Source organism: Euleptes europaea, chromosome 3 (genome assembly GCF_029931775.1).
Source record: "Euleptes europaea isolate rEulEur1 chromosome 3, rEulEur1.hap1, whole genome shotgun sequence".
Lineage (NCBI taxonomy): Eukaryota > Metazoa > Chordata > Lepidosauria > Squamata > Sphaerodactylidae > Euleptes > Euleptes europaea.
The window spans coordinates 106,715,006-106,732,171 of NC_079314.1; the positions used below are offsets into that span (position 1 = coordinate 106,715,006).

Sequence of the window (17,166 nt, forward strand, 5' to 3'; positions counted from 1 at the left end):
TAAATAAAATTGGTACAGAAGGAAAAAGAAAGGGAAAGGGAAAAGACAAGATATCCAGTTTATATTTGAAAAAGGGGGGGGAAAGCACAAATTCAGAAACAGATCAAGCAGATTGGTTCTTGTAGGTTATCCGGGCTGTGTAACCGTGGTCTTGGAATTTTCTTTCCTGACGTTTCGCCAGCAACTGTGGCAGGCATCTTCAGAGTAGTAACACTGAAGGACAGTGTCTCTCTTCAGTGTTACTACTCTGAAGATGCCTGCCACAGTTGCTGGCGAAACGTCAGGAAAGAAAATTCCAAGACCACGGTTACACAGCCCGGATAACCTACAAGAACCAATGAACTCTGACCGTGAAAGCCTTCGACAAGATCAAGCAGACTACATCACTTTGTTTTTCAACACCGTTTTGCAGTCAGATGATTGCCCAAGTGATAGAATAAAAAAAGAAAATATTTGGGCAAGTTGAGCATATAGTATAAACAGAGGATGATCGCCTTTTGTATCTATCTATGATCAAATGGGTTTTCTGGTCTAAAGTTCCCCTGGCTGGGACAAGGAAGGGAGACAAGCATCTCTTTTCCTTACCTGGCCTATCCAGTTCATGGCTGCAATCTCACAGCAGAGAAGGACAAGAAGAGAAGGGAAGAGTAAAGTGTTTTCTTTAAAAAGCCCCCAAAAGAAAGCAGCAACCATAATTTTTATACAACTCCTCCAGAATCTGGGGGAAAAAAACCGCCAACCCAAGAGCAGATGTTAAAAGAAGTCAGAAGGCGGGGGGGGGGGGGGGAAGCTACCTTTGGAAATGGCAAGCCTCAAAAACATGGAGGAAATTAATCTGACACTGACTCAGGAAAATGCCCAGATGTTTTTATGTCCAATTGGGCAGCAGGTGTGAGTGCGTCTACAACCAATTTACCTGCTGGTCTTACTGGCTCCTGTTGTCTCTCTTTCCTCCAGTAGCATTGGAAAGAGCTACTAGTTTTGCAAGTTGTTTGCTTGGTGAGAGCAACATATTGTGTCTTATGCTGTGTATATCTTTTATTTGGATTGCTCTACTGGCATTAGAATAGCTTGGACTGGAGGCTATCGGAGAAGGCTGTAATCCATACCTGTTTCCTTGTTCACCCCGCCAAAGAGCGATAGTAGTCCATGATCAGGAACATATTGTGCAAATTGAAAAGCAGAAAGAGAGTGATTGAAAAGGAAATAAATTGCTCTGAGAATGCCAGTTTACAATTTCTTCACAATAGCCTACTCTTTATTCATTTCATTGTACTGTTTCTTTATTCATGCCCTTTATGGGACCTATAATTTTGTTCCCTCCCCCCAGTTCTAATTCTTCAGAGTTTAAAGGAAAGCAAAAGCAGGCAAATGGAATGTAACCTTGTGAATAAAGGAACAATAATAGTTAAGCAACTATACACCAATTGAGCTTCACTGTTAGGTAAAGTCTTGTTAGAGAGTCTTTGGATGAACATCTCTAGAAGCTTATGGGAGCAGACAGAATACTAATAATTAGGCTTTCACATGCTCTCTAGCAGGAAGCCTGAAGGGGAAGAAATGGAATGCAAACAGTTTATTTAAGAAGAGCTTTTCTCTGCACATTATAGTTTTTACATTAATGAAATAACATTTTTAAAAGAGAAAAGATTGGCTGAGATCCAGTATAATGTAGTGGTTAGAGTGTCAGAGTAGGATTTGGGAGACCCAGGTTTGAATCCCCACTTTGCCATAGAAGCTTGCTGGGTGATCTTAGACCAGTCACATACTCTTAGCCTAGCCTACCTCACAGGATTGTTGTGAGCATAAAATGGAAGAGAGGAGATCAACATGATCTTCTTTGTGTCCCCATTGGGAAGAAAAGCAAGATAATAATGAAGTAAATAAATAAATGAGACTAGTGCAATGTTATGTTAGAATGGAGTTACAGGGAGGACTATACACACTTAGCTCACAAATTAAATATTAACTTGCCCCCCTCAAAAAAGGGAGCACAGAATGAAGGCCCATGTTTCCATACTTGCCCAGGGACCAGTGCAGATAGGCATGGTTTCTTTAATGCAGATGGAATTTTGAGCTTTTAGACTTTTATATTCTACCACTTTTGCAATATAGAGGGTACAAGGTGGGAGTAAAGGACAGAATCCTTTCTGGTGCTCCAGAAGGAATTTCTTATTCATAAAAGTATAAAAAAGTCAGCAAAAGTTTGCTGTCCTTCCTCTCTACCTGATCCTTAGCACCATATTTGACCAGTTCAGTATAGTGGTAGATGTCAGTCACTGGATGGTGTATAGCATTTTCCTGTTGTGGACTGTTGCCACTGGCAGAGATGAAGCCAAGGTCATCACAAGCTGTAGTAAAATGGTGTTGACTTTGTCAGTAGTTCACTAATCTGAATAAGAGCCCACAGTGCTGAGAACCTCAGCTGTTCTATACTGTTACCAGTGTGTGTGTGAAGTGCCGTCAAGTCACAGCCAACTTATGGCAACTCACTAGGGTTTTCAAGGCAAGAGACTAACAGAGATGGTTTGCCATTGCCTTCCTCTGCATGAAAACCCTGGTATTCCTTGGCGGTCTACTCTTCAAGTACTAACCAGGGCCAACCCTGCTTAGCTTCTGAGATCTGACAAGATCAGTCTAGCCCAGGCCATCCAGGTTAAGGCACTGTTACCAGTACAGTCCGCCAAATTACTCTGTTGTAAATTTGCATGAATGCTAGCTCAGTAGAGGAGTAAGTTTCTAATCCAGCTGTATTGCTATGTTAAGAACTGCAGATACTTTAGTCAAGTAGAATCTTGTATAACATATTTTTCCATTGTGCCTGGCAGGAAAAAGAACTGCTGAATAGGTCCACTGGGACTGTCATTCTTTTATCCACCTCTTAGCACTGTAATATTTGCTTTATGTGACCGAAGTATCAACAGATCCTTAGGAAATGCTGGTTACTAATGGACGTGACCCTGTTCTGTTTGCATGACAGAGGAATATAAAAGAGGAAGTTGACACTGGAGCCTATTCTCTTCTGCCGGTTTTGGAAGATGTAGTAAAATGGTAATAACTAGCCATGAAACCTTAATTCTTTCCCGTAAGGGATATTAATAGAAGGCTCCAGTTTTAATATTGCATTGATTTCTTCTATAGATTTCACATAACTTGGCTTTTAAAGTTCTTCACTTGAACTTTCTAGCCTTATCCTTTGCATCACGATACCACCGAATAAATGTAGCAGTCAAAATTAATTTTGCGTTCATTGAAAAGCTAGGCATTGAGTTGTGTTAAATGGATCATCTGCCCTCATCGGATGGGGGAAATAGTAGACCACGTAATCCAGCAGTACAAACTAGGCCAGGAAGATTTAAGATTAATTAAAAGTGTGATTCATGGAAGTACCCAGGTGTGAAATCTTTACCACATTGTAAAGTCAGTGAAAGTTCTGTCATCCACTTTAATTCAGCCTAAATTGTATACTGTGTGTTCCTTATTATTTACTGGTTCAGAAAGGGCTAATACTTTATGTGCTCAAAAGAGCGCTATGTTTACCTGTAAGAGAAGATGAATGGCTTTTCTGGGCACTGCCAGTAGATTTCCCCCCCTGTGAAATCTTTGCAGACCCAGAAGCATCAACCTTCCCTTTCTCTTTGAAGTTATCTGTTCACAGAAAACGTGGTTATAGCACAGCACGGGTATGGTCCATCTTGGAACACAATCACTGTACTATTTAAACCCTGAGTATCTTACTCCAATCATGGTCCTATTTACCATTAAGCAAGTCTTTCTTATGCTGTAGTCTCACCATGATACATATCTCAGCTTTATAAAATATAGTCCCAGTTTTTATTCCAGGCCCACCCTATCCCAGAAGCAATATTGTTCTATTATTGTTCTATTTGTTCGTTTGTTTACTTAATTTATACCTCACCTTTCTCCCCAATGGGGACTCAAAGCAGCTTACTTCGTTCTCCCCTCCTTTGTTTTATCCTCACAACAGCTCTGTCATGTAGGTTGGACTGATTTCATCCTGCAAGTTTCCATGGCTCATTGGGAATTTGAAACTACTAGAAAATGTTTGGCATATAGAAATACATATCCTTGTGTGTGTGTGTGTGTGTGTGTATCTGTGTGGGATACATCGACATATATTTAGGATGAATTTATATATAGTAGGCTATGGATTTAGATGCTAAGAGACATTGTTCCCCCCTTTTCCCTGTTTTGCTGAGTTATTTTACATTTCTAACAGTCCCAATTTTTGGTCCACTTTTTTCCCTTGGCTAGAGTAAATGCTTTACCACTTGCAGAACTGTCAGTTCTTGCTCTGGTAAGGAGGGCATCTTGCAACATTGGGTGATTTCCACTGGTTGCTTAGGGAGGCAGGCCACTTGCAGAACTGTCAGGTCGTTGTAAAGGTATTCGCCACCCCCAGAGACTCTGCCCATGTGGTAGAGCTGTAATTGGAACTCTACCTCATTTTGTATTTAGCTGTTATTTGTATTCATCTGTAAGAGCTAAATATATACTTGCCTTTACTGAGCAGATCTCCTTGCTGTACACATGATTTTCATCTGTTATATATCTTGCCTGGCAATGATAAGCGTGTTACGTTTTCTACAGTAAAGTTTATATTTTGTGCCCTCAGAATTAGACAGGCGTGTGTTAAAAATCTCCCTGGGGTTAAGTGTTAGTGGGACTGTTGTTTGTTAGTTTCGCCAAAGTGCCCTGGGGCACGCAGACGCTCTAATTTTGAAAAAGGAACTTCCTTTATCCAGGAAATTACATTTCTATTTGGATAGTTTTCCAGAAAAAAATATTACTTTAAATTAAAATGCACTCGTGTGTTTTTAGGTTGTGATTGTTTTGTTATTTTCTTTTGTTTTATGTTGTAATATTTGTTTTATTTGAATGTATTCTTTCTTTTTATTTTCTTTCCACAATTTCTTTGCTGCCACTTAGCCATATGTTCCCATGTTGGTATACAAACATAAAATACATAGACAACCATTAAATACCAATTAGATCATTATAAACTAATTAAGGCAACAATTGTTATAATCAATTTTGGACATTTATTTTGAAAGGCAGGGTAGAAAGTTATATTTGTGTGTGTGTGTGCGCGTGTACTGTTTTAAAGTAAAGAGAAATAAGTTTGTAGAGGAACATTACAATGTTATCCCAATGTTGCTGGTATTTTCTGAGGATACATTTTGTAGTCCTCAAGGATTAGGAGGTCCCCAAGAAAAACAAAGCATGAGACAAAACCACAATATGGGATTTTATTAGAACTATATCCGTTAATTTAGGTTATTGATTCACTGGAATACAGAACTGAATTTCATAATGGAAACTCTTGCAATTAATATAGTATTTACTGACATATCTGCTTTCCTACAAATCCACATTGGTTGTATACTGTTTTAGCTGTCATGGCTACCTCCAAAGGATCCAAGTTCCTTTAACAGAACTGTAGTTTGCAGGGTTCTATGATCAGCCAGATAACCATTAATCCAGTTTTTAAGACTGTGGTATATATAAATATATAATACCATGTATGAGCTCATAGAAATATATGCAATAAAAATACAAATAATCTGTTCTAGCCTATTCTAGGGCCACAATCAGGCCAAAAGTCTAAAAATACTGGAGCATCATAGTTTCCACAGTGGCCTACCAGATGCCTCTAGGAAGCCAACAAGCAGCTCGTGAAGGCAGTAACTATCTCCCAGTGTCTCTCTCCCAGCAACTGATGTTTTGTGGCACATTTCCTCTGAGCTTTTCGTCATCGTGACCAGTAGCCAGTTGATGGATGTATCGTATCATCCATGAATTTGACTAGTCTCCTTTTAAAGCCCTTTAAGTCAGTGTGTGGATACATCTTAGTCCTGAAAATACTGTGCATCAACTTCGGTAGATTCAAGCCAGACATGAAGAAATACTTCTTCACACAATACACAGTTAATGTATAGAGCCCTATGTCATAAGGTGTAGTGATGGGCACTGGCTGGAATCTAGTGGTGTTGGTGCTTCCTCAAGGAAATCTAGAGGCAAGATATCCACTGGTGTTCAATTGAATAATACAAATGCCTTTTTAAGGAAGCTTCATTTATATTTAAAATCTGGTCACTGTATTTGGGGTTGGGAAGAAAGTTTTTTCTGCTTGTCAAATTGCTAGTATCTTTTAGAGACTTTTGTCATCCCTGTAGCATACAGCTTGATTCATCTGCACTACTTGAAAGTATTTGCCTGTCTACAGGGGGCCATGGGTCGGTGGTAGAACATCTGCTTGGCCTGCAGAAGGTCCCCGATTCAATCCTCAGAATCTCCAATTAAGGGATCTGGCAGTAAACGATGTGAAAGACCCCTGCCTGAGACCCTGGAGAGCCGTTGCCAGTCTGAGAGGGCAATGAGTCTGATGGCCCAATGGTCTGATTCAGTATGAAGCAGCATCATTTGTTCATGTGCGCAGTACAGTCTTACCAGCTTTTTGCTTGTGGCATATTATGTGGTTTAGAGTACCGGTACATAGGCTGATTTGTGAGTTGTTTCCTCTTACAGCAGATGATCTTTTGGACTTAACGATTGGAGGGTTTTTTTGTATGTCATTATCTGTATTCAATCTGAGTACAAGATGAAATTATAATATAATATAACTTTCCCAAGTTTAATTGTCATTGATTATGAGAAAAATCATTAACTATTTATATTGAAATAATGGCTGTCTTTTCACAGTGCTTTAAAGGTAACCTGTGGCTTTTGCCATTCTTGGGACATGCTCCTGCCAAAGTTAAGCAGTTCTAATTACCATTGCTTTGCATTCATGGCAATCATTCCATTTCAGTTCAGTTGAAATTAATAGGAGCTAGAAGTGCTTATGTTTGACTGGATCATGCCTTTTGTGTATTTTTTTTCTAACTCATCTATAATGTGAGTTTTATGAGTCATTTTCAGATTCTGCAGTCTACAGGTTTTTGCCATTTATTGGCAACCAATATCTTTGCCTCCATTAGCAGATTCCAAACCTCCTTTCTACTATGATGTTCAAATTGACATTGATAGGGTTAAATTGAATGTTATGACTGGAATGAATGCATATTCTTTCCCTTTTTATTCCGTCTTCAATGTCTCTCCCATTCCTTCATTGTCTGCCTTGAGTCAGATCTGACATTATAAAATCTTCAGAGCAGGGACCTTCTTGTGAAGGCAATCCTAAGCAAGTTTTCACCCTTCTAAGTCAATTGAAATAAATAGGTTTAGAAGGGCATAATTCTTCTTCGCAATGCACTGTGTATTTTGAAAAGTACCAGGCACATGGAGGGTGCTACATAGATGATGATGATATTTGCTGTCAATTTAAATGCATTCAGCCCGCCCGCCCCCCCATTCTTCCACTGTGGGACATTTTCACAAGACATGATTCTATAAATTTAATTGGCAATAGTTGAAATATCGACATACTTAGGAACAGAAGAGAACATCTTCCTAATTTGCCTCTAGCTGGTATAATTAGGCCAAAAATGATCCAATATGAAGTGACATGATATAACTATTGAAGCTAAGTGGGATGGTCCTTAGCAGTTCCAAGGTATCTCCTGGGAGCAATGTATGTACCACTTTTCCACTAGGAAATGTAAATAGTATAGGCAAATAGATTAATAATAAAAATTAGTGACTTCTGATAATGTGTCACGGCAAGCAAATACCTCGTTGTCTCTAATCAGTTGTACAGGTTTTAACCATGCTGTTGTCCGCCCTTTCTCTCCCTTTCTTCTTACCCCCTTGTTGTTTAAGACACACCGGCAGAAGACGATCCCTCTCCTTGTGCGCCTCACTTAGCACATGGGCGGCAATGTCAGAATGGCACCGAATGCAGACCAGGATGGGAGGGACCCAAGCATGGCATTACCAACTTTGACAACTTTGCCTTTGCCATGTTAACTGTGTTTCAGTGCATCACCATGGAGGGCTGGACAGATGTGCTCTACTGGGTATGTACGTGAAATTAAGCTGTGGCAGTGAAGATGGAATTCTGTTCATTCGTGCTTGAAATATGGGGCTGCTACAGCCATGCTGCTCTGTTGCTTGTTGCTTGTGGATGGGGGTGATTACTAAATGAATAGCTTAACTTAATGTACAGCATTGGCAGAACCGCCTTTTACTGTTACGTATTAACCTTTCCGCACTAACCTTCTGTTCATGTTAGAGGAGATTGGTATTCAGCATTCAAGATTTACAGTATATTTTTATTGATCAGTTTGTCATTACGTGACCTTCCTTGCATGTGAAGAATCCCACACAAATCCAGATGTATGAAGCAGCACAACTGCTTACTAACCACTTAAAAGTCTTGCGATTGGCAGAGCACTGGTCTCCAAGCATCTGTATATAGACACGTGAGCTCCATTCACTCAGTGGTTAAGGCTAAGCTCCTTCAACCTTTCCTCATAGGACTTGGTCTCCAAGTGATCATGTTGATCTCTGAGGTGCTACTGGACTCAGATCTAGCTTTTCTACTGCAGACCAACACAGCTACCCTCCTGTCACTGTAAGATCAGAGTGAACAGTTGAAGCAGGGCACGCTGCAATTCAAAGATCATTGGCTTAAATAAAGTTTAGGATTCAATACAAAGTTAGCCCGTTGTTACAAAGGTTATGAACAAGAAAACAACAGGAAGGCAAAGTCACAAAAGTGTGAACGTTGTTGTAAGAGTATCAAGAACTATGTCAAATACAAAGTGCAATAATAGTACAGCAGGTATACAAAGTGTAGGAATGTCCAAGAAAGAAAGTCCTTTTAGGTCACAGAATAAACCTTGTAGGAGTTTACTTCAAGGCAATAAATCAGCTTGCTATATAGCATGCAATCTTGGACAACGATGCTGTTTCTGAGTTCCCTTGACCAGTATCAAGAATGTTGGCAACAGGGATCCGGTAATCTTCCTGTTTCGATGATTAATCTTCCTCAGATAAGGACATGGACCGCTCAGTGGCTGGCTCACATGTCATAATGAGAGAAATGCTCAGCGTCCACACTTTTGCATACTACTTGTGACTTTGCCTTCCTGTTGTTTTCTTAAATAAAGTTTAGCCAGAATGAAACCATAGACAGAGTTTAAACTTATATATGGAATCTCAGGGACACTGGAATAAACCCACAGGTCCTCCAGGGCCCACAGGCTCCCCCATTCTTTTAACTGAGAGGGCTGCTACTCTAAAGCATTGCTTTGTATGGTACTTAGGAAATTGCCTATTCTATTGAAGGGGAAAGGGGAAGGGTTAGTGAGCGATGAAGCTCTATACACATGTAGGCAGTACAGTCCCTGCAGCCTATAGGAATCATCGCATCAGGGCATAAATCTTTCAACTGATGACTGTATTTCTGGATTTGTGGTTGAACTACCATGTCGATAAACCAGTGGACAATAGCATGTTAAACCCTTGTTTGACTCTACCTTCACCGCTATATTTAAAACCTCCTAACTGTAGGACTCAACAATCTACAAAGATTCACAGTGTTGAGTTCTCCATCAGCTTCCCTATATAGAACAGACAAAAAAGTGACTCTTGTTTAGGGTTGCCAACCTCCAGGTACTAGCTGGAGAACTCCTGGTATTACAACTGATCTCCAGCCGATAGAAATCAGATCACCTGGAGAAAATGGCTCCTTTGGCAATTGGAATCTATGGCTTGGAAGACCCTCCCCTCCCCAAACCCCGCCCTCCTCAGGCTTTGCCCCAATTACCTCCCGCCAGTGGTGAAGAGGGACCTGGCAACCCTACTCTTGTTGGACCCATTTTTTTTGTCTTTTTTAAAAATAACTTTGCAGACTAATAGAGGCCACACAGGGTTTTTTGTCTGGTATAGATGGTACGGGCAAAAAATAAAGCATTTTATATACATGTTTCCATCCTGCTTATCCGTTATGGCTTGACATGGGTTGCAGTTTAGAAACAAGTATAACAACATATCCAATAAAAATAGCAGTTTTAAATAAGCAGCGTTCGTAATAACAGTGCAAACCGTATGCAGTCTGACCCTTTAAATTAGCAAGCGCTGAGCAAAGTACAAAGCACTCCATTCTGGCCACCAAAAGTGAAACCAAATTAAAATGGTTTTCCATACCTCATCACTTCCAAAGCTCTGGTAAGTCTCCAGGGACAGGAAGTGCCACTTTGCGATTTTATGCCTGATAGAAAACTGAAAGCATTTAGAACAGTGTAAATAAATCAGCACTTGCACAAAAGGTGACCTTTGTTACCTATTTTTGGCTGTCACTGTATGAAACAAAACACAACCGGCAGCAAATTCTTTGCTGCCCCAACCTTCTCCCCCTCCCCACATGCACAGATCTGAGCGGGATGCCTCTGCTTTCTCTGTGATTTTGCAAGAGATCCCGGAGCACGCCGCTTGGATTGCTTGTGCCTTTGGGATGTCCTTGCCATCCAGTAGATGATAACAGCCCAAGGGGGAACAAAACTTAGCAGACCTGCGTCTGAGGCAGCAGGTTTAGACGTGCTGACCTGCAAAAAGTCTCTTCCATCCTCCAGCATCTCTGAAATTGCGCTCTCGAGTTTTGATGAAAAAGCTTGAAACTGAGGCTCACAGTTGCCCTGGAAACTCCTGTCAGGAAATCAAATTGGAGAAGAAACCAGGCAATAGATATAATTTACTTTGCTGACAGGCTTGACATGTTTTGTGAGCTTCTCTCATTCCCCCCTCCCCCCGGAGCCTGCTTTGAATCCCATTGAGGAAGATGTGGTGATAAGGGACACAGTGATATTGCCACAATGTGTGTGTGGGGGGGATGTTATATGCAAAACCACCACCCTACAATTTTCACCAGCTGTGTTTGTGCTTTCTAACCCTTTATTCTTAAGAGTGCCTAGGCTTGAATTAGCAGCATGGCCTTTCCACGCAAGAGAATGATCTGCTTCTCAGAAGGCACTTCTATGCATGCTTCTAGTACGATATTTCCCCCCTCCCCCCCCAAAAAAAATTAACTGATGCTTTGCTTTAGATTGGTTTATTTAGGGGGTGGGAATGAAAGTCACACTGGATGTTGGCCTGGGTGTGAATTAAGCCACGGAAGAAAAAGCCAGCTACCTCTGATTGATCTCCAAGTATCTGTCTGCTGAAACAAGATGACATATCTAGGGAGGGAGTGCCCATGTTTTGTGGCAGTGAGGAGCCATGATGCCTGTTTCTTCAGAACCAACAGGATATTTCAAGAGAGTGTTTTAAACCCTCAACTCTTGTTCATTAATTTATCCATATTTAGAAATGTCCATTGTCTAGCATTGAGCATAAGCTTTTAAAAGTGCCCATGCAACCAAAGGCCAGTTAGCACAATTCAACATTAACCAGGTAGCTGCCTTAGCATTTTTTGCATACCTTTGCATAGGCTAGGCTTATGGGGGTACAATAGGAATAATCTATCTGCTATAAGAAAGAGCAAGTAACAAATTGGTGACATAGCAAAGGTACTGAGAGCCAGTGTGGTGTAGTGGTTAAGAGCAGTGATTTGGAGCAGTGGACTCTGATCTGGAGAACCACGGTTTAATTCCCCACTCCTCCACATGAGCGGTGGAGGCTAATCTGGTGAACTGGGTTTGTTTCCCCAATCCTCCACATGAAGCCAGCTGGGTGACCTTGGGCTAGTCACACTCTCTCAGCCCCACCTACCTCATAGGGTGTCTGTTGTGGGGAGGGGAAGGGAAGGTGATTGTAAGCCAGTTTGAGTCTCCCTTAAGTGGTAGAGAAAGTCGGCATATAAAAACCAACTCTTCTTCTTCTACTACTGTTTTTGAAATGGAATGAAAAAGGCACAGGCTTCTCACAGCTTCACTATGAACACCCCTCCTGTGTAATAATAGAAGACATTGTCCTGACCTGAGATTTGGGGGGGGACTGTTTAGTGTCCTGCTTGGGAAGGATGTATTTCATATTCCTGCCTTTCGCCTTACCTTTTTATCCCGCTGTTTAGTACTTTGCTTTCCCCCTTGTCAATTCCTCACTGCTCCTTTCACTGTTACTGAGACCTGTTTCCAAACCAATTATTCCCAGGTATGGGAAACTGAGACCTCAATCACACATGCATTGTAAAGAGCAGAAGGGTTGAAATATAATTGTGAATTGGTCTTCTGGAAAGTCTTTCAGTCAGTTCAGGAGCCTGGTACAAGTGACTTTAAAACAACTATCCTGTTTTATACATGCACATTGACAGTGTGAGAAGAACCAAAAAGTGCTTTCTGTGAAATCAGCCTAGGAGCTAAGCTCAGCAAGTGTTTTTAAACATATCACAGGTGATTATTATCACTTCCACGTAGTTAAACAAGAAGGGCAAAATTTTTCAATATAAAGGAAAGCCTCCATTTTGTAGCCTATCACACACTTTCTAATACTAACTTGTTGAGGCTAAAACAAGTATAAAAAGACAAGACTTAGCCAAACCAACTAAGTAAGGGGAACTTAAAAAAATAATAATGACAATATGGATGTGTCTCATATTGTATTTGCATGAGATGTGCCTTTATAAAAGTTCTTTCTTCTAGAGGGTGCACATAGTGGTTCCAGATAAAATTATTGAGCTGTGTACAGTGGCCAATTTTATAAAATAGTCATTTTTCAAAGAGGAATCAAGATCAAAATTAGGAATTCTATTAATGCAGTTCTTTATTTCAAAAATTGTAAGCACAGTTTCCGATCTTTTGCATGCAGAACATGTATTTTTACATTTCATGTGCAAGAAGTACTACTAACTATTTATGCTAACCTTGATGGTGGAAAGTGTCGTCAAGTCACAGCCAACTTATGGTGACCCCATAAGGATTTCAAGGCAAAGACATTCAGAGGTGGTTTGCCACTGCCCTCCTCTGCATAGCAACCCTGGACGTCCTTGGTGGTCTGCCATCCAAGTATTAAACAGGGCCACCCCTACTTAGCTTCCCACTTCTGACAAGATTGGGCTAGCCTAGGCCATCCATGTCAGGGCAATGCTAACCTTAAGGCTACAAAATACATGTTGTGTTTGTCAGCAAAACAAATTCATGAAAACATCAGATCTTATAATGTCTGAGGTAGCAAATGGGACTGGCTGAGCTATTGGAAAGGTACATTTATTTAGAAAGTTGATATGCTACCTCTCCAGAGAACATGTTCAAGATGGCTCATAATGTAAAAACATTACAAAACCATACATCTCCATAAAACTAAGGATAAATTCATTTAGCAATCTAAAAATATCCTTGTAAAATAGTGCTGATGGGAGGGAAGGCAGCATGGTATAGCCCAGCTCATCAGATCTCAGAAGCGAAGCAGGGTCCATATTTGGAAGGAAGACCTCCAAGGAAAACTCTGCAGAGAAAGGCAATGGCTAACCACTTCTGCTTCTTACTTGTCTTGAAAGCCACTTTCTGGAGTCACCAAGGCAGCCCTTTAAAGGTAAAGATAGTTCCCTGTGGAAGCACTGGATCATTCCTGGCCTATTGTGAGACGTCACATCACAACATTTACTAGGCAGACTATGTTTACTGTGTAGTTTGTCATTGCCTTCCCCAGTGGACTACACTTTACCCCCAGCAAGCTCGGTGCTCATTTTACCGACCTTGGAAGGATGGAAGGCTGAATCAATCTTGAGCCAGCTACCTGTAACCGACTTCCTGCATCTTACCACTCTGCTCCAAAGGGCTCCCTTTACACACACACAAAATAGTGCTGAGTCTAGAAACAAACTGTAATGACACGTTTAAAAGATCATTAAAAGCTTGGATAAAAATAAATGTTTGGGCCTGGCAACGAAAGAGAGTAGGGTAATTGTAGATCAAAAATGTACATCCCAAAAAATTAATCAGTTATGAGGATTTTGCACATTCTTGCCAGTTACATCAGATCGTGCCAGTTACATCAGATCATTGTAAGCAGAGTTACCCCCCTTCCAAGTAGGGTTGCCAACCTCCAGGTAGTAGCTGGAGATCTCCCATTATTACAACTGATCTCCAGCCAACAGAGATCAGTTCCCCTGGAGAAAATGGCCGCTTTGGCAATTGGACTCTATGGCATTGAAGTTCCTCCCCTCCCCAAACCCTGCCCTCCTCAGTCTCCACCCCAAAAACCTCCCGCCGGTGGCAAAGAGGGACCTGGCAACCCTACTTCCAAACCAATTGACTTAGAAGGCTGTAACTCTGCTTAGGATGGCACTACTAGTTGCCTAACTTTCAAGTTTGTTCATTTAGCAGAGTAAAGCTGGGCAACTTCCTTACTTTATATGCATCCTGTTTGGATGCTATGGCATAGTATAAATGCAGAAGTACACCACACTATGCATGCACAATAGTAAACAAAAATTGCATAGGTCAGACCTACTTGATGTATTCACTCAATATAGTACAGCAAAGGTACAAAATTATCAAAAGGGTATTAAACTCAAACCTAATGTGAATAACAAACCTATAAGAACAATAACTAATATCTATAACTGTCAGGTCTCAGCAACACGTTGCGTTCCTGGTAATAAAGACTTCTCTCCAGATGGTGCAGCGAGTTAAAAGTTTTATTTCAGAAAGTCAGCGAGTTCAGCAGATCATAGAAACTTAAGGCTAGAATACAGGTATGGGGAAGCATTGGTACATATATAGGGTAAATACAATGGGGTTGATTAGGTTTCGAAGACAAAGAAACAATACAGAAGTTAACTACCGGTAAAGACTTAGACAACACATATAGGAAATAAACGTGTGCCTTAACTGGCTGATCTTCCCGGGCTTTCGGCACTGTTTTGCGGGACCCGGTATCAGATCAGCGATTACTCGGGCGGGTCTCCATTGAGGTGCAGATCTAGGGCAGGAGACCGGGTGCAAATGGGGAGAAACGGAGTGCACAAAAAACTCCATTTTGTCCGTGGGGGGAACCATCTTGTTTCATATCCGGGGCCGACAGAGAGCCTATCTGACACTTATGAAGTCACACAAGAAATACAATTATGGCATAGCCAAAATAGTCCATACTCATAGGGACAAGAAGCACCTCTACAACAAGGCAACTGCCTTAGTCATGGGTGCTAGATAATGTTCCATTTAGAGCAAAAATGCTATGGCAACAGGGGAGATAGGAATTTGCCAAGAGAAGTGAGGAAAAATGCATACTAGGCATCTACATAAAACAAGTGGTTTGCAACTACATTGGCCTGAGATTTATTACAAAGTATAAGTATCAGGGGCAAATGGTGCCATGTAAGAACATTCTCCTGGGAATAAAATGGGACTTACTTCCAAGTAGATATGCTTACGATTGCTCCCCTGGTTTCTTCTGCCCTATGTTTCCTGTCAAGCATGAGTTCTTGCTGGAAGCATATCTATATAGCTGGATGATGCTGAAAGACCAAATCACGTTGCCTAGCATTAAAAAGCTTCTCTTCTGTAGGTAATAGGTAGATTATGAGCCAACTAGTCTCATCTGATTTGGCCTATGGATCAGCAGGAGTTAGCCTCTGGAATGCTCTCTCATTTAGGGCTTGCTGGTACATGCTTTTCCACTTCATAGTAGGTACTGTCTTGTCAGCTGAGCTCAGTCCTCCATATACAGTAGAGTCTTGGAGTGGAGGGGGTCACAATTCTATCATGCATTCTCCTCTAACTGAATCTCATGCCCTACTAGACCCAACGTATAGCCTAGCAATAAAAAAGCCAGGATGGGGTAGCAGTTGACATACAGCTTCCCAAAGATGTCATCGATCCAACTTTAGTAGATGCCAATTACTGTCTGCTCCACATCAAGTAAGAAAAGACTTGGGAGTCTGTTTTTTTTTCTTCCTCACTTGATAAATGTATTCCATTTGGGACTGAATTTGCAAACGTGTTCGAGAAAGCTGTATTCTAATAGATGTCCCAGTGCTTTTCCTATTGCATTTTGAAATGTAAAAATGCCATTACTAAAGAGGATGGAGAATTTACAGCTTATATTACCACTTCTTATTATCTTTCTTTTTAAGCCTTTAATTGGCTATGTAAATCAGTGCACAGTATGCATTTTGGTGCTTTTTGCACATGGTAGAATCTTGCATCTGTCAGCACTGGGAAGTAGAAATATCTGGATTTGGGGAAGGGAAGCAATGCAGTAAAGCAGGCAGCGAAGTTTTTTCATGATCATCAACCTTCTAACTATAGATACAAAATATACAGATGGGGGAAGCCCCAGGATTTTGAATTGAAACGAGCTCTCGAGATTTTGAGACCTGTAGGATATTTTCATGCTTAAAAACCAATTTCCAAAGTGTTCATAATATAAGAAGATTTTTATATAACCAAGCAGCATAGACACAAAGAGGCTACCGTTCACAGTGAAAGAACTGCGTAAATAGTCTTTGAGGCTTATAAGTACGTTACTTTTTAAATTCCTTTCCATTTAAAGCACCCCTTTCCATCTTAAATAAGAACCTGCTTATATTAGAAACCAAAGTGACCCACTAGGCAAATACACTGTGATCAAAGTCATTTTGAAGGTCCTTTGGGGAATTTTTACAGGTCACAAAAATCAACACTAGCATAAAATAGCTTGGCACAGCACACTAGGGCAGGGCAGTGGCACAGGTATTTTTAAAAAGGGACCTGGCCTGTTATAAAGTTCTGGCTCTATAAGGAATCTATATACAAAATCCAGGAATATCTAGTATGACATCAGGCTTTATTGAAGGCTAATTTATACAGCCCTTATTTGTATTCATACAAACATAAATTATACAATTTTAAAACATTAAAAGATTCAGACTGATTTAAAATCAGAGATAACATTCTAATACAAAGCTTTTAAAATATGGATAATCATGTTGCATGAAATTACTACTATAATTGAGGTCTCATAGATTTTTATCATTTGGGCATAGGGTTAAGGCCACCAGGAGGGTGTATGGACTTTGGACGTCAAATGGGTTCATAATGAGTGGAACTACTATCAAGTATGTTGGATACAAGGCAAACTGGTAGACTGAATGACTGGAAGTGGAGTACACAGCAGATGTTTAGTAGCAGAACTAGAAAGGCCAATAGCCATGGGTAAGGAAATCAAGCCAAGTAGCTTGTGTTGGGGACGTCTGCCTTTACTATCCATGGTAGCAAGTAGGATATCCAAGAAAAAGGCTGACTGGGGTTATACAAAGGGCAGATTGCCATTAAGGCCGCAGAG

The 17,166-nt window shown here is 40.7% G+C and overlaps 1 protein-coding gene across 1 annotated transcript in view; it reads left to right on the forward strand.

Moving 5' to 3' along the window:
- The window catches only part of CACNA1C (calcium voltage-gated channel subunit alpha1 C), a 575,193-nt gene that overhangs the window by 361,998 nt on the left and 196,029 nt on the right, over nt 1-17,166 (forward strand). The window contains 1 exon segment of the mRNA XM_056845863.1: nt 7,783-7,979. Coding sequence (XP_056701841.1) covers nt 7,783-7,979 — 197 coding nt within the window.